The sequence below is a fragment of the Mastigoproctus giganteus genome, chromosome 9 (assembly GCF_048544385.1).
Source record: "Mastigoproctus giganteus isolate SK-2022 chromosome 9, ASM4854438v1, whole genome shotgun sequence".
Lineage (NCBI taxonomy): Eukaryota > Metazoa > Arthropoda > Arachnida > Uropygi > Thelyphonidae > Mastigoproctus > Mastigoproctus giganteus.
This window is the reverse complement of record NC_143583.1, coordinates 178,361,483-178,384,204: the sequence shown is the minus strand read 5'-3', so window position 1 is coordinate 178,384,204 and position 22,722 is coordinate 178,361,483. Positions and strand designations below refer to the sequence as shown.

Sequence of the window (22,722 nt, the reverse complement as noted above, 5' to 3'; positions counted from 1 at the left end):
CTGTACAGTGGGACCAACTGATGATGTTACCACCAGCAAATTCTAAATGGGAAGGATTAAAGGAAGTAATCTTGGAAGCTACTAGGCTTTTCACATGAACTAAGAAATACTGTTCAAGGTTTAGGCCTAAATGAATGCCAGATGAGCTAATGACACTCATGGCTGGGAAGAAAAATGCATGGGATGCATATAAATTATCAGGTGACACAGAAGACTATGGTAGATATAAGCAAGTCTGTAATCAAGTCACAGAGGAGGTCAGGCAAGTGAAGAAAGATGATGAGAAATCTTTGGCAAAGGATGCAAAGATATCTTTACTTATGCAAACTCTAGAAGGAAGGGGATGAATCAGATTGGTGCACTTGACATCGGTGGTTAGATTGTTGATGAAGCTGCTGAGATAGCTGACAAACTGAACGAGTATTTTGCTTCTACATTCAATCATCAGGAGTTATTCAGGGGGGGGGGGTATGCCACAAGTTTATCAAACTCTGGCAGGGAGCTAAATGATTTTGTAATAACTGAGAGCAAAGTGGAGGAGAAATTGCTGAAGTTAAACCTAAGAAAGGCACCTGAAGTGGATGCGATCTGTCCAGTTATATTAAAGGAGGCAGCAAAGGAAGTAAGCAAACCCTTAGCCATAATTATGAGAGCTTCCTTGGATTTAGGTGAGGTCCCGATGGACTGAAGATGTGCTAATATGTTCCCAATTCACAAAGTGGGATCAAAGAGTGATACAAATAATTACAGATCTCTTACTTTAATTTGTTCCAGGGAAACTAGTGGAGTCACTGGTTAAACAAGCACATCTAGCCAAGATTTAGTTATAATTCTGATCATCTAGACATTACTGTAGTTATAATTAAGAAACAGCATGGGGTTGTTAAGGGAAAGGTCTTGCTGACAAATTTGGTTGGATGCTATGATGTGGCCACAAAGGAAATGGTTGGAAAAATAATTCTGATGTGATATACTTCGATTTTAGGAAAGCTTTTCATACTGTTGTACATGGAAGACTACTGCAGAAATTGATGCAGTATGGCATTAAGGAGAAGTTGTTACAATGGATAAAAGGATGGTTCAGTGGGAGAAGACAGAGAGTGGTAATCAATGGACACAGCTCTGGACTAATGTTATTAATGGAATCTTCCAGGGTTCGGTGTTGGTCCCATTGCTGTTTTCTGTATTTATCAATGATATTGATGAAGGTTGGCAGGGTCGCTAATGGCAGTAATGATAGTACACTACAGCAACAAGATCTAGAAAAGTTGAGCAGGTGGGCTGAGAGGTGCCAACTGAAGTTTAACATTGACATATGCAAAGTACTGCATTGGGCAGCAGTAAACTCAGAGTAACATACCAACTTGGTAGTATCATACTCAGGGTAGTGTAAAATAAAAGGGACTTGGGGGTAATTGTGCAATCAGTTATGAAGTTTTCTGAACAGTGCAGGCGTCAATGTTATATAGAAATTCTGCTAGCAGGGTTAAGGAGGTGATTATCCCCTTGATCATGGCAGTAGCCAGGCCACCTTGAATACTGCATACAGGTCTGGAGGCCTCATTTTAGGAAGGATGGTGAACTGCTGGAAGGAGTACAAAGAAGGGCAATGGGATTGGTGAGCAGAACAAATGGTTGCTAATACCAAGAAAGGCTAAGTTCTGCAAATTACAGTGTCTTGAGACTAGGCACCTTCAAAGTGATCCAATTGAGGTGTATAAAGTCTTGAATGGTTCGAGCAAGCTCAATGCTGATGGTATTCTTCCAATTGCTCACATTACTCACCTGAGGGGACATAAATTCAAATTTGGGAAAGACAATTGTAGAACAGATGTGCAGAAATTTAGCCAGTGAGTAGTTGATAGTTCAAACAAAATTAAATCTGCTGTAGTGGAGGTCAAAAAACTTAAATAAGTTCACGGCAGAACTAGACAAACATTTTGAGTGAATGTATGGGTGGAATGGGAAGAGGCAAAAAAAAAAAAAAAAAAATCAGTGTAAAATGAACCTAATTACATAATGTAAGTCAATGACTTAAGTAATACAATATTATTATATTTAAAGCTCAGAAATGATGGTTATAAATGAAAAAAACAGTATTTTTATGAATGTAAATGAATTAAATGAAATACAGTATAAAATAACCAATCACTGATATCGGCCATTTTCAATTCACTGCAGGATGCGAACTACCTAGCAACTTTCCAGTTTCAAAAAAACCCCACCCATTTCACCACTCCATTCTTTCCAAATGCCTGTCCAGCTCAGCCTTAAATTTATTTAGGCTATCAACTACCACAACAAAAGATGGAAGTCTGTTCCACCAATCAACCCGGTGGATAAAGGCAAATTTCCACACATCTATTCTACAACTGTCTTTCCTCAATTTGAACCTGTGCCCTCTCAGGTTCTTAATCTGAGCAAGAGAAAGAAAACAACATTCAGCTTGCTCAAGCCATTCAAGGCCTTATACACCTCAACCAGATCATCTCACAGGTGCCTACTCTACGGAACTTACGCTTTTCTTGGTAGGAGCACCACTTTATTCCCCTCACTAATCTTGTTGCCGTTCTTTGTACTCGTTCTAGCAACTCTACATCCTTCCTAAAATGAGGCCTCCAGACCTGTACACAGTACTCTAGGTGTGGCCTGACCATTGCCTTGTATAACGGGATAATCACCTCCCTGTCCCTGCTAGCAAAATTCCTATATATCATTGACAAGATTCCATGACCTGCCCTGGCAGCCTGTCTGCACTGCCCAGAGAACTTCATATTGAAAAAGACCTGGGGGTCTTTTTCACTTTCCTGAATGTAGTACCACACAGTTGGTACATTTCTCTTTGGTTATTGCTACCCATATGCAGTACTATACATTTGTCAATGTCAAACTTCAGTTGCCACTTCTCAGCCCATTTGCACAACTTATCTAGATCCAATTGGAGTAGCATACTGTCTTTACTGTCGTTAAGAACCCTGCCAACCTTTGTATCATCTGCAAACTTGGACATTAAACCTGACATACCTTCATCAATATCATTGATAAATATACAAAACAACAATGGGCACAATACCGAACCATGGGGAATTCTACTAATAACATTTGTCCACGAAGAGCAGTGTCCACTGATTACCACTGTCGTCTCCCACTCAAGCATCCCTTTATCCATTGTAGCAAATTACCCTTAATGCCATATCTCTCCAATTTGCACAACAGTCTTCCATGTGCAACAGTATCAAAAGCTTTCCTGAAATCTGAATATATGATATAGAAATTATTTTTGGCATTCAATTCCTTTGTGACCACATCATAGTATACAATCAAATTAGTCCGACAAGACCTCCCTTTAACAAACCTATGCTGTGTCTTATTTATTACTGCAGTCTTGTCTAGATGATACTGCAAGGTTTATTTAACCACTGATTCCATTATTTTCCCCAGAACAAAAGTTAAACTAACACATCTATAGTTACTTGTGTCACCTTTTGAACCCCCCTTTGTGAATTGGTGTACATTTGCACACCTCCAGCCCATGTGGACCTCCCCTGAATCCAAGGAAGCTCTCATAATTATGGCTAAGGGTTTACTTATTTCCTTTGCTGCCTTTTTTTAATATAACTGGATAGATCCCATCCACCTCAGGAGCCTTTTTTATGTTTAACTTCAACAATTTTCCCTCAACGTTGCTCTCAGTTATTTCAAAATCACTTAGCTCACTGTTAGAGTTTGATAAACTTCTGGCACTACCCTCATTGAATAACTCCCCATGTGTGAATGTCCATGCAAAATACTCATTCAGTTTATCAGCTACCTGAGCATGATCATCAATAGTCAACCCATCTATGCTAAGTGGTCCAATCTGATTCATCCCTTTCCTTCTAGAGTTTACATAAGTAAAGAATTCTTTGCTGTTTTTCTTTGCATCCTTTGCCAAGGATTTATCGTAATCTGCCTTTGCCTGACTAACCTCTACTCCAGTCACTATCTGCCAGATAGTGACTGGAGTAGAGGATAGTGACTGGAGGGAGTCCGAGTAGTGTGTATGCGGGGAGCATTGTCGAGGCCACGTTATGTCAAGGATATGGGTATATTCTTACCACATGTACGCCATATCCAAAAATTTCATTACTTCAAACAGCATGTCCCACCCACTTTTTCTTACCATTGAATACACCATGAATTGTCAAACTAATGGAGCAAGCTTATCTGCGAAAAGATCTAAACCTCCCAAGCACTTCCTAATTAATTTCACAAATATACATGGTCTCAATTCTAATCTCAACGATGTCCATTTCCACTTGCAGTCTGCCAAACCCCATGTACTTTTTCTGACAGAATCTCAGTGATCGGTTGATTCAACTACTGCTCATCTCAGATGCCGGAATTATTCGCTGTATGATTCCTTTCGCCTCAAAGGTGGTACTTGTGCATATGTCCATTCTGATATTCCCTGTCAGAGATTTGGCAATTTGGAATCTCCTCTCATTGATCTTATCTGGCTTAAAATCTCTCTACCTCATTGTGTCAAATTCATTTGTTGTCTCTACCGTTCTCCCAACTCCACTAATCACTTGGAGCTCTTTGACTTCCTCTCTTTGCAACTTGACTTTCTCCAGTCCAACTTTCCTAACAGTGAGGTAATTTTCCTTGGTGATTTTAATGTTCAACAACTCCAGCTGGCTTCCGTTTTCTAGTCACACCGACCCAGCAGGTCGAGATGTTTTTGTAATTACTAATGACCTAGCACAGATTGTTCATTTACCTACAAGAATACCGGACAATCCTAATCATACAGCCAATATGCTTGATCTTTTTCTCACAAACAACCCTTCTAAGTACACGGTCGAAGTGAGAGCTCCCTTAGGCACTTCAGATCACAAACTGGTGATTGTCTCTTCTCCAATGGAACCTTTATCTCATGGCTATTCCCAACCTCGTGTTGTTTGGCATTACAAGAATGCAAAATGGGATGACCTGCAAGACTTGTTTTCTTCTTTTCCTTGGTCGGATTACTGTTTCAAAACTTCTGATGTCAACGTTTGCTCAGATCGTGTCAGTGAAATTATTCTTGCAGGAATGGAATCCTTTATCCCACACTCCACTTTAAAATCTCGTCCTTTATCAAAACCTTGGTTTTCCAATAAATGTGCTAAGGCTGTTCAAGAGAAGAATGTTGCATATCGTAATTGGCTTGTTTCTAATTCTTCAGTGTCATTTTCTGTCTACACCAAAGCTCGCAACAATTGTAAAGCAGTTTTTAATCAGTCCAATCTAGAGTTTGAACAGGCTAAGAGTAGAAAACTTGCTTCTTGCCCTAATGGTAGCCGAGCATTCTGGTCTCTTGCCAAAGCTATTGGCCGCAACTTTTGCCCATCTCTGCTCCCACCTCTGTCCAAACCAGATGGTCCTGTTGTCACTTCAGCCAAGGATAAAGCTGACCTGCTAGCATCTCATTTTTCTTCGAGCTCATGTATTAATGATCTTGGTAAAACACCTCCCACCATTCCCAACATGCTCCATTCAATACCTCCTGTGGTCTTCCGTCAAAAGGATATCAGAAGGATTTTGATGAATCTTGATGCTAAGAAAGCTCCAGGTCTTGATGGTATTTCTCCACTTGTTCTCAAAACCTGTTCTTCTGAACTTACTCCTATTCTTTGCCAATTTTTTCACTTTCTTATTCCTAAGGTGTTTTTCCTTCTGCTTGGAAATTTGCTCATATCCAGCCAGTTCCTAAAAAGGGTGACAAATCCCTCCCATCCAATTATCGTCCCATTGCAATTACTTCTACTCTTAGCATTAGCATTAGTAGAGGCATTTGATGCAAGAAAGCAAGCTTATGCAGCATCAGCCAAAAAAAAAAAAAAAAAAAAACCACTTCCACTTCACCCCTCTGTTCGTTCAAAATACCTGTCCAGCTGAGCCTTAAACTTATTTAGGCTATCAACCTCTACCACAAGGGATGGAAGTCTGTTCCACCAACCAACCACCCGCTGGCTAAAGGCAAATTTCCGCACGTCTATCCTACATCTGTCTTTCCTCAATTTGAATTTATGCCCTCTCAGGTGATTTTTCTGAGCTAGAGGAAGAATCCCATCAGCATTGAGCATGCTTAAACCATTCAAGGCTTTATACACCTCTATCAGATCACCTCGCTGGTGCTTAGTCTCCAGACACTGTAATTTGCAAAACTTAAGCCTTTCTTCGTAAGAGCACCCCTTTGTTCCATTCACTAATCTTGTTGCCCTTCTCTGTACTCGTTCCAGCAGCTCTACATCCTTCTTGAAATGAGGCCTCCAGACCTGTATACAGTACTCTAGGTGTGGCCTGACCATCGCCTTATACAATGGAATAATCACCTCCTTATCCCTGCTGGAAAAATTCCTGTATATCATTGACAATACTCCATGAGCTACTCTTGCAGCCCGTCTGCACTGCTCAGAGAACTTCATATCTGCCTCTTTCTAAAGTAATGGAGAAATCAATTAACTGCCAACTCTTAAACTACCTAGAAACCTTCCGTCTGATCAACGATCGCCGGTATGGATTCCGTCAGTGTCAATCCACTGGTGATATTCTGGTTTATGTTACCCATTTATGGACTAATTCAATGGAAAGGTTCGGTGAAACACAAGTAGTTGCTCTTGACATCTCAAAGGCTTTTGATCGTGTTTGGCATAAAGGTCTTCTAAACAAGCTTCCATCTTATGGTTTGCCAACTGTTTTTAGTAATTGGTTATCCAGTTTTCTCTCTGATCGCTCACTGAAGGTGATGGTAGATGGCTCTCTGTTTTCTAACTTCTCCACTAATGCCGGTGTCCCCCAAGGTTCAGTTCTTTCCCCCACTCTTTTCCTCTTGCATATTAATGACCTTCTTCCATTGACTGGAAATCCTATCCATAGTTTTGCCGATGATAGCACATTGCATTCCACTTTCCATTTTGAGAAACCTTGTCCTGCTCAATCAGCTTCAATTTCTTGAAAATCTGCTACCAATACCTTAAATGCCGATCTTCAGGTAATTCTCCCGTGGGGCAAAGACAACTTAGTTGATTTCAACCCTTCTAAAACTCAGTCTTGTCTTATATCTCGCAAAAAGGATTCTTCTGCTCCTATGCTTAACTTTAGTGACACTCCGATTTCTAGGCAAAATGATATATCTCTTTTGGGGATTATCCTGACTTCTAATCTCTCTTGGCACAAGCACATTACAAATATTGCTCCCTCTGCATCTAATAAACTTGGTTTTCTCTTTCGCTCTCGGCGTTACTTTTCTTCCAAACAGCTGCTCACTCTGTATAAATCGCAAATCCGCCCTGCCATGCAATATTGTTCCCACATCTGGGGTGGTGCCCCCAAAACCTCTCTCAGGCTTCTTGATTCCATTCAGAAGAGGGCAGTTAGGTTAATTAATGATTCATCTCTAACAGAGTCTCTCCACTCCCTTTCTCATAGACATACTGTTTCTGCTGCATGCCTCTTCTACAGATACTTCCATGGGCACTGTTCTTCTGAATTGGCTTCTATAATTCCCGCTCTCTCTTTCAAAACAGTCCGAACATGTGCCGCCACCAGCCAACATCCATTTACTGTCCAACTACAAACCCACAGAACCAACTTTTCATCTTCCTCATTTATTCATTCAACTGCTGTTTTCTGGAACAACCTTCTTTCATACGTATTTCCTGAAAATTACAATCTACAGAAGTTCAAGTCCAATGTCAACAAATATCTTTTTCATCTTCTCAACCTGCAACCCAAGCACGGTACTAAGTACTATAGGTTCTAATACTTCTCGTGTTTGGGGTTCACATAAAAAAAAAAACCTCCTTTGTGACTTGATTACAGACTAGTTTATATCTGCCATAGGCTTCTGTGTCACATAATACTTTATATGCATCTCATACATTTTTCTTCTGTGCCACGGGCCTCATTAGTTCATCTGAAATCCGTTTAGGCCTAAACTTTGAACAGCATTTCTTAGTTGGAATGAAAAGCCTAGTAGTCTCCAAAATTAAGTCCCTGAAGGCTTCCCATTTAGAATTCAACGTTGGTAACATCATCAATTGATCCCACTGTACAGAATTTAGAAATTGTCTGAGACTCCTGTAGTTACCTTTATGAAAGATATAGTCCTTCCCTTTAGTCTTGCTGGTAGTTACATCTTTAAGTAATTCCCACATCAGTACATTGTGATCACCATCACCCAGTGGTTACCAGTCATCATGTCTTCCTGCCCAAGATCATTTCAGTTCTTTAGTTTTGATAAGAATATCTTTTACTTATGTTAGCTGCCTAATCCACGTGTTTCTCTTCTTATCTAACAGTTTGATTCCTAATATAATTTGTTAGATTAGGAGGATGATTACCATTCTGTACAATGGCTTGAAACTCTGCAGTAAATGCTCCAACTGGCCCAGCATCCGCACTTCCACCTCGCCATTTACTTCGAGATTTAAATTGCATGAACCGTCCCTCGCTACCTAAAAATATCTCACCACCACCCTCATTTTTCTTAAGGTCTTCAAAAACTGACTTTGCCTTATCAGTAATAATGGCTTGAGTCAACAGAATGTTTTTTTTTTTTTTTTTATTTTATTTAAGTCATCCACCCAGAATGACAATAATTTCTCCATTTTTTCTAAAAGTTTTCTTCCGCTATAATTCACTTTTGTTGCACTTACTGTCATAGTATGTTGCACTGACTGCTTTATTTTACCTGCATTTTTTATTGTGGTACTCACAGCAAATGGAGACAATTTCATACTTCTACACACAATAGGACGTGTCTGACCATTTTCGATTATACAAATTACTACTATCTTTTTTTTTCAATGTGATAGATCTACGTGACTTTTTGGCGACATCTTCACATTCACTTGGCTTTACTGCACTACTCTTACTAGACGTGTTGGCTCTTATTTTATTAATTTAATCAACAATTTTTAATTAACTCACAAACTGACACTGTAGAATATTAGCCCAACATTAGTACACCAACAAGCGAACAGAGTGTTCCTCTCCTCTTATCTCCAACCACTTTATCCCTGATTGGCTTAGATGGAGATAGCTCTCATCTCTGACTGACTGTGCTGTTTCTTTACATCATATATTGACTGGAACTTGTGGGTTGGGCACTCACACACACACTAGTCAGACTTTTGTGGATTTATTGGATGATTGTTTTCTGCAGCAGCATGTTCGAGAGGCAACCAGAGAAAATAATACTCTTGATCTGGTTATCAGCAGTGATCATTCATGTATTAGGAATTTGCAGATTAAAGAACTACTAGGTGGCAGTGATCACAGTGTACTGACGTGGGATTTACTTAAAGATTTAATTACTATCAGGGGTAAAGGAAAGGGTTTTTGCTTCCGTAAAGGCGAGTACAGTGGTCTCCGACAGTTTTTAAATTCTGTACAGTGGGACCAACTGACGATGTTACCAACAGTAAATTCTAAGTGGGAAGCATTCAAGGAATTAATCGTGGAAGCTACTAAAAGTTTCATACCTATTAAGAAATATTGTTCAAGGTTTAGGCCTAAATGGTTGTCAAATGAACTAATGAGACTCGTAACAGAGAAGAAAAATGCATGGGATGCATATAAATTATCAAGCGACTCAGACGCCTATGGCATATATAAGTTAATCTGTAATCAGGTCACAAAGGAGGTTCGGCAGGTGAAGGCAGATTACGAGAAATCCTTGGCAAAACAGCAAGGATTTCTTTACTTATATAAACTCTAAAAGGAAGGGGATGAATCTGATTGGTCCACTTGACATCGATGGTTCGACTGTTGATGATCCTGCTCAGATAGCAAACAAACTGAATGAGTATTTTGCATCTACATTCACACGTGAGGAATTATTAAGGTTTGAAAATGGCAGAAGGTTATCAAATTGTAGCAGGGTGCTTAATGATCTTGTAATAACTGAGAGCAAAGTGGAAGAGAAACTGTTGAAGTTAAACGTAAGAAAAGCACCTGGGGTGGATGGGATCTATCCAGTTATATTAAAGGAGGCGGCAAGGCAACTAAGCAAACCCTTAGCCATAATTATGAGAGCATCCTTGGACTCAGGGGAGGTTCCCACGGACTGGAGATGCACAAATGTATCCCTAATTCACAAAGGGGGATCGAAGGGTGACACGAGTAATTACAGACCAGTTAGTTTAACTTCTGTTCAGGGTAAAATAATGGAGTCGCTGGTTAAAGATGCATTGCAGGATCATCTAGACAAGACTGCAGCAATAATTCAGACACAGCATGGGTTTGTTAAGGGAAAGTCTTGTCTGACAAATTTGATAGGATATTATGATGTGGTTACAGAGGAACTGGATGCAAAAAACAATTTTGATATCATATATTTGGATTTCAGGAAAGCTTTTGACACTCTTGCGCATGGAAGACTATTGTACAAATTGGAGCAGAATGGTATTAAGGGTTAGTTGCTACAATGGATAAAAGGATGGTTAAGTGCGAGAAGACAGAGGGTGGTAATCAATGGGTGCTGCTCTTCTTGGACTAATGTTATTAGTGGAGTCCCACAGGTTTCGGTGTTAGGTCCACTGTTGTTTTGTATATTTATCAATGATATTGATGAAGGTATATCAGGCTTAATGTCGAAGTTTGCAGATGATACAAAGGTTGGCAGGGTTGTTAATGACAGTAATGGCAGTCTGCTACTGCAACAGGATCTAGATAATTTGGGCAGATGGGCTAAGAAGTGGCAACTGAAGTTTAATCTTGACAAATGCAAAGTACTGCATATGGGTAGAAATAACCCCAGAGAAACGTACCAACTGTGTGGTACTACACTTAAGGTGGTAGAAAATGAAAAAGACCTGGGAGTAATTGTGCAGTCAGATATGAAGTTCTCTGAGCAATGCAGACAGGCTGCCAGGGCAGGTCATGGGGTTTTGTCAATGATATATAGGAATTTTGCTAGCAGGGAAAAGGAGGTGATTATCCCTCTGTATAAGGCAACGGTCAGGCCACGCCTTGAGTAGTGCGTACAGGTCTGGAGACCTCATTTTAGGAAGGATGTAGATTTACTTGAGCGGGTACAGAGAAGGGCAAAGATTGGTGAGGGGAATGAAGGGATCCTCTTACCAAGAGAGGCTTAAGTTCTGCAAATTGCAGTGGCTGGAGACTAGGCACCTGCGCGGTGATCTGATTGAGGTATATAAGGCCTTGAATGGATTGAGCACGCTGAATTCTGATGGGATCCTTCCACTTGTTCAGATTACGAACCTAAGGGGGCATAAATTCAAATTAAGAAAAGACAGATGTAGAATAGATGTGCGGAAATTTGCCTTTAGCCAGCGGGTGGTTAATTGCTGGAACAAACTTCCACCTGTCGTTGTGGAAGTTGATAGCTTGAATTGAATTTAAGGAGGAACTGGACAGGCATTTGGAGGGAATGGTGTGATTTTTTTTTTTTTTTTTTGGCTGATGCTGCATAAGCTCATACATTTGCTTTTTTGCATCACATGCCACTACTACTACTACTACTACTACATATCCGGTATTTGTAGTTGCACATTTTTGAAATTAAAATCTTTTTAAGTTTTTAAAATATTTTTGGCCTTCTGGTCTCAAAACAAACCGTCAAAAACTAAGGGCTACCTGTATATCCTTATTTCATAATTAAATAAAGGAAAAGTAAAGTGCAGCCATTATCAACTCACTGCAGGATGGAAGCCTCTTCAACAATTCATGCTGAGGGAAATGGACCATAATCTGCTACACTGGTCCAGTGCGGGTTGGCAGATTGACTGTATTCAGCAGTCAGGGGCTTGAACCCCGGTCTACTCAAAGAGCATGTGCTACTGCACTCCCGCTCCTGCCCACTCGGCTCAGGAGGCTAAATGGTTTCATGTTTGAATTAATGAAACACACTCATCATCATGTCTTGAAAGTGTAAAAATCACCAATAAATTCTACCGTGCATACACCTTTCCTAAGTAAATCACAATGAATATTTGGAAAATTTACTGTTTCTACTTTTTTACTATGCTATAGGTGAATAGAATAAAGTGGACACCATATATTAATTGTACAACTTGTCTGAATCTTATGTAGCTGGTTGAACAAAAGGAAAGAGTTGATGCTCTTGCCATATCCATGTTATGGAAGGAGTCAAAAACCATAATAGTGATTGTTACTTTTGTATTGTGAATCCCTTATGTTGATAGTATACCAATTCTAGTATCCATATGAGGTGCATTCGAGTTATAAGGTCTCCAATTTTTTTTCTCATAAGACACACGATACAGTGGCGATGCCCCACTTTTCAACATAGTCGCCTAGAAATTGCACACATTTTTCACACCTGCACTTCCAGGCTGTGGCAAAGCTTTCTTTGGAGGTATGTTCAGCCCACTGGCAAATGGCAGAAGCAGCTGTTTGTCAGCTAGAAAATCTGCCACAATGAGCATCCTTCATCATTGGGAACAACCAAAAGTTACTAGGTGCAAGGTCAGGCAAGTATGGAGGATGTGGGATAGCCTCAATGTTGTCTTCTTTAAATTTTTTTTACTAATTTCTAGAATAATAGGATAGTTTCTGAGGTGCTGGGAGGGAGGAACTTTTTATTCAGAACTCCTTCATATGAGTTTTGGGTACACAGTGTGCAAGGATTATTCAACAATATCCCAGAAAACGGCAATCATCATTTTCTTTTGGGTGGCAATGAATCAGTGTGCTTCCATTAGGTAGACCTATGCTTCATTTCTGGATTGAATAGCGAAACCCATGTCTCATCTATCATGACAATCAAGGAAAAGAAAGATCCATTTACTGCAGCATCTCTAGTAAGCACTGCTTCACACAAGTTGATATGATTGTTTTTTTGTGCATGTCTTCTTGATGAGTGAAGGATGACATTTTAAATATTATAAACATAGTATACATACTGTTTAGGGTGCTACAATCAATGTGACATACTGCATTTTGCTGTCATCTGAAAATATTCAGAAGTAACTGGCAGTTAGACTAAAAGCAGTCCCATATGCATACTTTGCTGTTTTGTGAGTTTGTTTGTTTGAGAATTTTTTAGGTGCATGAGCATCTATGGCCATAGTGCACCGGTCTGTTTTGTGAAAAATAAATCTAGAGACCTTATAACTTGAGTGCAGCTCATAGAGTTTGACCCTACACAGGTGAAGTACTTTCATTTTATATGATTTGATCAGGATAACCTATGCAACACGCCTTTTAGACATTATAATATACAATTTTTTTTGTGGGGTTAAAAAAAAAAAAAAAAAAAATTTTCACACGTGAATTTACTTAGGAAATGTGGCTTATACCGCTACTAAAGAGAAAATTAAATAATATACAAAGTATGGTTAATTACCTGGTTATCTGAATAATTTCTGTGTTTCCATAGTCCACATAAAGGACCTCTACCGTTACATCTTTAGCATGTGGTTCTTCTAATTTCACAATTAGTGCGTCATTTTTTTTAAGAATCTCTTCTTCACTGAGAATGTTTGTTGTTTGAATATCATCAAAATTAACTTTAGTATCTTTTTCCTGAATGAATTTTTGAACCCGAGCACGATACCATTTATTGTCAACAGCATACTGCAGCATGTAGAGATTTCCTAGATAAAAACAACATTTCAAAATCATTCTATATTCATGAAGGATAACTAAGTTAAATAAAGCAGTAAGTTATTTTACAATGTAAATAATAAAAAAAAAATAAAAAAAAAAAAAAATAAAAAAAATGGAAATATACTTTTAACACTAATCTTTAAAAACTCAGGCAGCTGCTATTCTGACCTTTCAAATATTGCAGAAACTTTATTTACAAATTAATAATATTTACTTATTTGTACCAGAGGTAGTAAAGAGAGATTTAAGGTATTTAAAATACTCATAAAAGAATAATATAAAAAAAATAAATTATTTAATTAATAAATAATAAATACAATATATATAGGTTAGCGTATTCAAGATGAAAAGCAGTTAGTTTGCTTCAGGAATGTAAACTGTCCCTCTCCTTGTTATGTATACCACTAATGAGTTACACTGCTAAAAAGATACCAGCTTACCAACTAAAGGCATACCTCGAATAACGAATAGGATGCGTTCCACGAAATTACTTCGTTAAGCAAAACTTTGTTTTATCCTGAAAGAGGCCTCTGAGGTCGGGAAAACTCATGTCTAAGAATATATAAATTCATACACCGACCATTGAATAAAATTTAAAAATTTAATATAACTACAATCTTTACAAAAAAAAAAAAAAAAAAAAAATTTACAATAAACTATTACGGAATGCTAAAAACTAATAAAAAAGATCATTTACAATAAAATTTGCTAAAATATAAAACGTTAAAAGCGCTAAAAATCTGAAGCTTTCGGGAGCGTCAGCTCCCTTCTTCAACAGTGATATAACTTCCTGCAACATCTCCTTAAGTAGCAGGCTCACGGTACCTCCACACGTGGTATTTCTCCACATCGGCACATGGTCAGAACTGGAAGCGGAAATGTCTCGGGAACGTGGCAAAGAAAATCGTTCATCCGACCTTAATATAATTGTTTCGAAGATAGGATTAATACGTATACCTCTATCTCTGTTTATTGTATTCCTACTGGATGAACTAATCCGTAAACCCTCGAGCCATTTACGCTCCCAGTATCCATGTGCACGATCCAAAATAATAGCATCCTCCGGGGAGATTTGATGCTGCTTCTCCCAAAAATGTTCGGCCACAGCAGACTTGTTGTATTCAGCGGTTCTTATGGCATTTAAATGTTCCCCCAGACGAGACATTCCCGAGACATTTCCGCTTCCAGTTCTGACCATGTGCCGATTGAACCACGTGGAGAAATACCACGTGTGGAGGTACCGTGAGCCTGCTACTTAAGGAGATGTTGCAGGAAGTTATATCACTGTTGAAGAAGGGAGCTGACGCTCCCGAAAGCTTCAGATTTTTAGCGCTTTTAATGTTTTATATTTTAGCAAATTTTATTGTAAATGATCTTTTTTATTACAGTTTTTAGCATTCCGTAATAGTTTTTTGTAAATTTTTTTTTTTTTTTGTAAAGATTGTAGTCATATTAAATTTTAAATTTTATTCAATGGTCGGTGTATGAATTTATATATTCTTAGACAAAACTTCGTTTTCAGAGGTAAAAATACTATGGCCAGAATAGGGATACGTTCCTACGTAAAGAAAAATGAAAAGCTTTTTTTTCAAACAAAGAAAAGTTTTATTAAATAAACAGTCAACTTGCATACAAAGTGAAATCACATTTTAAAATTGATTGCTTATGCTTTTTTTCTCTTTCATTTAACAATTGCCTATACAGAGTTATTGCATTTAACACTGATCGCTTAACAATAAAACTTCTTCCTAAATCAGGATCATTTTCACTAAAAAAATTTAAAACGTTTTCAATGTCATTTAAGCACCTTTTTAAATCTTTGGTTGTTAACACTTTTTCGGCAGGAACTTTAACTTCGTCTTCATTATCTTTGTCTTCGTTGCTAACAAGGTTTTCTAAATCTTCCACTGAAAAACCATCATCTTCTGCATTCAATAAATTTCTAACATCCTCTTCATCGACATTTTCGAAACCTATTGATTGAGCCATCTGGATAACTTAATTTCTAATTTCTTGGATGTTATTTTCTTCTTCTAGTACAACTTCTGGCCATATTTTGCGCCAAACTCCATTTAAGCATTTCTTAGTGACTTCTTTCCAAGAACTATCAATGTTTTCAATTGCATTTTTAATGGTGTAGTTTTTCCAAAAAGTTTCAACTGTCATTTCCTCTTTATCTTCTAGTTCAGTTAAACTGCTTAATGTTTGACGCAGATAATAAGCTTTAAATGATGCTATTACTCCCTGATCCAACGGTTGAATCAAGGAAGTTGTGTTTGCTGGAAGAAATACAACCTTGACAGGAATGCATGTGTCCAACGTGTTAAGATCAGTAGGATGTCCCGGAGCATTGTCTAACAACAAAAGAGCTTTTTCTTCAAAGTTGTTTTTTTTGACAATACCGTTTTACTTCAGGACAAAAGTGGTTAACAAACCAATCAGTAAATAACTCCTTGGTAACCCACGCTTTTCTGTTTGCTTTCCATATTACAGGTAAATTCATTTTTATGTTACCTTTTAACGCCCTCTGATTTTCTGAATGGTAAACTAATAACAATTTTAATTTATAATCGCCAGAGGCTTTGATCCAAAGAGTAACGTTAAACGGTCTTTGGCTGCTTTGAACCCAGCAGCTGATTTTTCTTCAATAGAAATGAAGCTTTTTGTTGGTAGCCGTTTCCAGAACAAACCGCTTTCATCAACATTGAACACCAAATTTGGAAAATTTTCACGTTCAATTATTTCCTTTAGTTTTTCTGGAAACTTATTTGCAGCTTCTCCTGTTAATTTTACACTATGAATCCTGGCCCGTTTTATAAATTTCTCGAACCAACCACGAGAAGCCCCAAAGATTTCCGTAATTTCTTCAGTTTGTTTAGATTTCAGGTGATTAAACTGGAATATTTTTTTATGTTAAATGGGGCTTGAAATTGCCGACTTCGTTATATCGAAGCTTCGTTATCAGAGGTAACGTTAACCGAGGTATGCCTGTATATTAATTATGAAATTCAAGTTGTTACTCCATCCCCACAAGCATTTCTGGAAGTTGATATATAAATGATTGTGTACTGAATGGACTGTGTACGGACAAATACATTTTCAGTTATTTCTTAACTTTGCATATTTTGTAATGTGGAAGGGCAAATTTGAAGGTAGATTAGAAATGTTCTTGTTTGTGGATCACTGTTTTATTATTGAAAACAACAAAACAGAATGATATCTTATATTGCAGCATATCTCATTTTCTGGTTGTTGGTCAAGTCAGAAATAAAACAGGGTCTGATGTTAAAACTAGGAAACAAAGGGAGTCTAGGGCTGAAAAAGTTTGTGACACTGATCTATTTTTTCATCAAATTTGCTCTGTTATCATTGGAACCACAAACAAAATAAATATAATTTGGATGTTTCTTCAATGCTTGCATGTAATTTTAAATGGATCTGTCATACAGAAATACTTATCAAACTATTCTAACTTACTTATTAAAAAAGCATATGTCATTTTTTTGCAATCTGTAATCCTGCAGTGTTGGTGCTGGACCTGTGGGCCTAATCTGAAATACTGATCCACATTAACTGTTGGTTACAAATTAAAACCTGTAACCTTATCTTCTTAAACAGCTACATTGGTATTTGAGGTTTTTTTTTTCTTCTTCTTCTTCTTCTTCTTCTCAGAGTAATTATATGAAAGAACTTGTCAGGTCCTGTGCCACTGTTTAACAAAAATAGTTGTTAAACAGTGGCACAGGACCTGTTTAACAAAAATAGTTGTTAGAATAGTGGTATGCTACTTCTCAAGTAAACTCAGAAATTTATGTTTGTTGCTAGTTGAGGGTTATTTACCGTTACTATTCATCTAGCTATATAAATATTTTGTCTTGCTCAAGTTGTTTATGAAGTACTATGTTATTGTTTATGCAGAATAATGTGAGAATGGGAGTCATGAGATTCAATAAAGTTGTTCTGTGCAGGCCTGATTGTAAGAGTTTTTGTTTCAGAGAGAGAGATTACAGTAATATAGGAGGCACAAGGTTTCTTCACACTTGGGTATTTAGTATTAGTAGTGGCAAATGATACAAGAAAGCAAGCTCATACAGCATCAGTCAAAAAAAAAAAAAAAAAACACCAGTTCATCCCACTATTACCAGATTTTCTCACACCACCGTGGTCATCTTTACAAGGCAAAAACCCTCCCCATTTCCACCGATGATAGTTACATCTTTTAAGTAAATCCCACAACAATACACTGTGATTACTGCCACCTAGTGGTTCTTCTATCTGCAGATTTTTAATGCATGAAGAATTACTGCTGATAATCAGATCAAGAATATTGCTTTCTCTACTGTTGCCTATGCTGCTGTAGAAAGCATGCCACTGAATAAATCCAGAAAATTTCTGCTACTGCATGAAGAACCAACCCACAAGTTTAAGTCAATAACTGGAAAATTGAAGTCCCCTTCTAAAAGACATTCTGAATTAATGGCCCATTCTATTTGCCTGTATGCTGTTCGTTATACTCATCACAGTCACTTGGCATACAGCAGACTTACTCTCATTCTAGTATTCCAATTGCTTATTTCATGTCAAATTAACTTATCACTGCATTGGCTACACTCATCAACCAGGTGCACTGCCTTATATCATGAATAACATAACTCCTCCCCATGTCCCATAGCGACTGTTCTTCCTGTACACATTTACTCGCCATCTTCAAATTCTACATCCTCTATGTCCAAGTGGCACCATATTTCTGATATTCCTACAATTTTTTACTTTGACGACATAATCAGTAGTTCGATATCATCAAATTTATTTACTATACTTCTAGTGTTAGTGTACAAGCATATATACATCGCACCTATTTAGCATTAGCAGAGGCATATGATGCAAGCAAGCAAGCTTATACAGCATCAGCAAAAAAAAAAAAAAAAAAAAAAATATCTTCCCATTTCACCCATTCGGTCACTACAAATGTTTGTCTAATTCAGCCTTAAATTTATTTAAGCTATCAACTTCCACAACAACAGATGGAAGTCAAGTCTGTTCCAGCAATCAACTACCCGCTGGCTAAAGGCAAACTTCTGCACATCTATTCTACAACTGTGTTTCCTAAATTTGAATCTATGCCCCTGATGTTCTTAATCTGAGCAAGCGGAGGTATCCTGTCAGCATTGAGGCTGCTCAAACCATTTAAGGCCTTATACACCTAGATCAGATCACCTTGCAGATGCCTAGTCTCTAGATGCTGCAACTTGCAGAGCTTAAGCCTTTCTTCCATTTACCAATCTCCAAAACTCCATGACCTGCCCTGGAAGCCCATCTGCACTGCTCAGAGAACTTCATATCTGACTGCACAATTACCCCCAGGTCTTTTTCATTCTCCACCTCCCTGAGTGTAGTACCACACATTTGGTACATTTCTCTTCGGTTACTGCTACCCATATACAGTGCTTTCCATTTGCCAATGTTAAACTTCAGTTGCCACATCTCAGCCCATCTGCCTAACTTTTGTAGATCCTGTTGCAGTAGCATACTGCAACAGGATCTAGAAAAGTTAGCACTGAACCCTGGGGGACTCTGCAAAGAACATTAGTCCATGTAGAGCAGTGTCCATTTATTACCACTCTCTGCCGTTTCCTACTCAACCATCCCTTTATCCAAAAGCTTTCCTGAAATCCAAGTATATGATATCAAAATTATTTTTTGCATCCAGTTCCTTTGTGACCACACTGTAGCATCCAATCAAACTGGTCAGACAAGACTTCCCTTTACAAACCCATGCGGTGTCTGAACTATAACTGCAGTCTTGTCTAGGTGATCCTATATCACCTCCTTAACCAGTGACTCCATTATTTTCCCTGGAACAGAAGTTAAACTAACAGGTCTATAATTACTTGTGTCACCCTTTGAACCCCCTTTGTGAATTGGGGATATATTTGCACATCTCCAGTCCATGGGGACCTCCCGTGACTCTAAGGATGCTCTCATAATTATGGCTTAGGGTTTGCTTACTTCCCTTGCTGCCTCTTCATTACAACTGGATAGATTCCATCTGCCCAGGTGCCTTTTTTATGTTTAGATTTGACAATTTCTTCTCCACTTTGCTCTCAGTCATTACAAAATTACTTATCTCAATTTTTGTTCTTAGTAACCCTTAAAACAGTTTAAGTATTTGCTTGTGCCATGAAGACCCTCTGCACACCTTGCAATCTCTGACATCTCACTTTCTAGGCTGCTGAATGTTCCAACAGAAGCAGTGAAAGAATCACCTATACTTTCTACAATGTGGTTGCTGTTAATTTATTAGTCTGTGTATATCCATCCTCTCCCACCATCAGTTTTATGGCCCCCTTCACACTTGCACTCTTTCTATTTAAGTGTATCCCAGTGCTGTAAAAAAACACTCTTCTAAAAAAATCTCTAGTGTACATCTAAAACAATCATAAACCACTTTTATTTAAACGACACATGCACGCAAATGGTTATAAGCACCAGTAGATGCAAATTTCACATACATCCATTTCCCCCCCCCCCACCCTCCCTTTCAAATAAAATTAGTTTCTGTAAACTTTCAAAATGTTTTTAGGCTAAACTGATGATGGAGAACAACTTTTCCACTGGGAAAAATGCAGATGGTTAAGCAAAATTTAAATCTAGAAAGTGTAATATTTAAATAGTAACATTTAGTCCAATATTATTATCAAATTCAAACATTTCAGCCACAATATGACAAAAAATTATCCAGACAACAAATAGTGAATCCTAAAAATAAGCAAAATAGACCCCAGTGACTTTTAACTTAAATATCTTGTATACATAATAAGCAGAAATACTTGCACATGCACATTTTAGAAATTCAAATGTGATGGTTTTGTAAACTAGAAAATTGGTATTGATTAATACTTTCATGTTTATTATTTTGTGCCCATATATATATATAGATTTTTTTTTTTTTTTTGAAAACAATGGATAAATGCCACATTTTTTAAATATTTAAATTATTCATGTGTATTTTAGTGCAATTGCAACATTTATACACAGCTAAATATAGATTAGCAAATACACATAGTCTAATCTCTTTTGCAGCTTGAGGCTTTAAGCCCTAATGCATTAGTCTTAACTTATATTTAAATTATTCATTAAAATTTTTTTAAAATTACATTTAAAGAGTATTGGAATATATTGGTGAATGCTAAAACATTGGTATACAACAAGCAGAATATTAAAAAAAAAAAAAAAAAAACCAACTTTTTTTTCGGAAGTTAAAGTAAACTGGACATCAATCAGGTCCATAGCCTGGTCAATTACTATCATTTTAGTCAATCGAAAGTAGCAAACGCTTACCTGTTAAAGGTTTTGTTTATAATATAAGCATTCACTGAGTACTATGTTTACTGAGTATGTTTACTCGGCAATTTATTTACAGATATGGCAAGATGCTTTACTTATAATGTTAAATCATAATGTTATGTGATGTTAAATGAAAAACAATTACAGTACTGTGTGTGTGTGCGCGTGTGTGTGTGTGTGTGTGTGTAAAAATGGAACACTGGATGGAGATGCACTGCACTATTTAATTTTGAAAAATATTTATCACGAAAATGATTAGACATCAAAGTATCTGCTTTAATTTGGATGGTATAATGTAGTAGTAGTAGTGGCATGTGATGCAAGAAAGCAAGCGTATGAGCTTATGCAGCATCAGCCAAAAAAAAAAAAAGAAAAAGAAAAAAAAAAGAAAAAAAAAAAAAAAAGAAAAAAAAAAAAAAAAGAAAAAAAAAAAATCACACCATTCCCTCTAAATGCCTGTCCAGTTCTTCCTTAAATTTATTTAATCCTATCAACTTCCACAACGAAAGATGGAAGTTTGTACCAGCAATTAACCACCCGCTGGCTAAAGGCAAATTACCGCACATCTATTCTACATCTGTCTTTTCTTAATTTGAATTTATGCCCCCTTAGGTTCGTAATCTGAACAAGTGGAAGGATCCCATCAGAATTCAGCGTGCTCAATCCATTCAAGGCCTTATACACCTCAATCAGATCACCGCACAGGTGCTAGTCTCCAGCCACTGCAATTTGCAGAACTTAAGCCTCTCTTGGTAAGAGGATCCCTTCATTCCCCTCACCAATCTTGTTGCCCTTCTCTGTACACGCTCAAGCAAATCTACATCCTTCCTAAAATGAGGCCTCTAGACCTGTACGCAGTACTCAAGGCGTGGCCTGATCATTGCCTTATACAGAGGGACAATCACCTCCTTTTCCCTGCTAGCAAAATTCCTATATATCATTGACAAAACCCCATGACCTGCCCTGGCAGCCTGTCTGCATTGCTCAGAAAACTTCATATCTGACTGCACAATTACTCCCAGGTCTTTTTCATTTTCTACCACCTTAAGTGTAGTATCACCCAGTTGGTACGTTTCTCTGGGGTTACTTCTACCCATATGCAGTACTTTGCATTTGTCAAGGTTAAACTTCAGTTGCCACTTCTTAGCCCATCTGCCCAAATTATCTAGATCCTATTGAAGTGACACACTGCCATTACTGTCATTAACAACCCTGCCAACCTTTGTATCTGCAAACTTCGACACTAAGCCTGATATACCTTCATCAATATCATTGATAAATATACAAAACAACAGAGGACCCAACACTGAGCCCTGTGGGACTCTACTAATAACATTAGTCCACGAAGAACAGCACCCATTGATTACCACCCTCTGTCTTCTCCCACTCAAACATCCTTTTATCCATTGTAGCAACTTACCCTTAATACCATTCTGCTCCAATTTGTACAATAGTCTTCCATGCACAACAGTGTCAAAAGCTTTCCTGAAATCCAAATATATGATATCAAAATTATTTTTAGCATCCCGTTCTTGGCTACCACATCATAATATCCTAACAAATTTGTCAGACAAGACTTTCCCTAATCAAACCCATGCTGTGCCTGAATTATTGCTGCAGTCTTGTCTAGATGATCCTGCAATGCATCTTTAACCAGTGACTCCATTATTTTACCCGGAACAGAAGTTAAACTAAATGGTCTGTAATTACTCGTGTCACCTTCGATCCCCCTTTGGGAATTGGGATACATTT

The 22,722-nt window shown here is 37.8% G+C and overlaps 1 protein-coding gene across 1 annotated transcript in view; it reads right to left on the bottom strand.

Annotated features, from left to right (window-relative positions):
- qin (tudor domain-containing protein qin) overlaps positions 1 to 22,722 on the bottom strand; it is a 571,075-nt gene that overhangs the window by 342,354 nt on the left and 205,999 nt on the right. Inside the window, exon 17 of the mRNA XM_090381133.1 lies at positions 13,361 to 13,610. Coding sequence (XP_090237259.1) covers positions 13,361 to 13,610 — 250 coding nt within the window. The remainder of the gene's footprint in view (positions 1 to 13,360; positions 13,611 to 22,722) is intronic.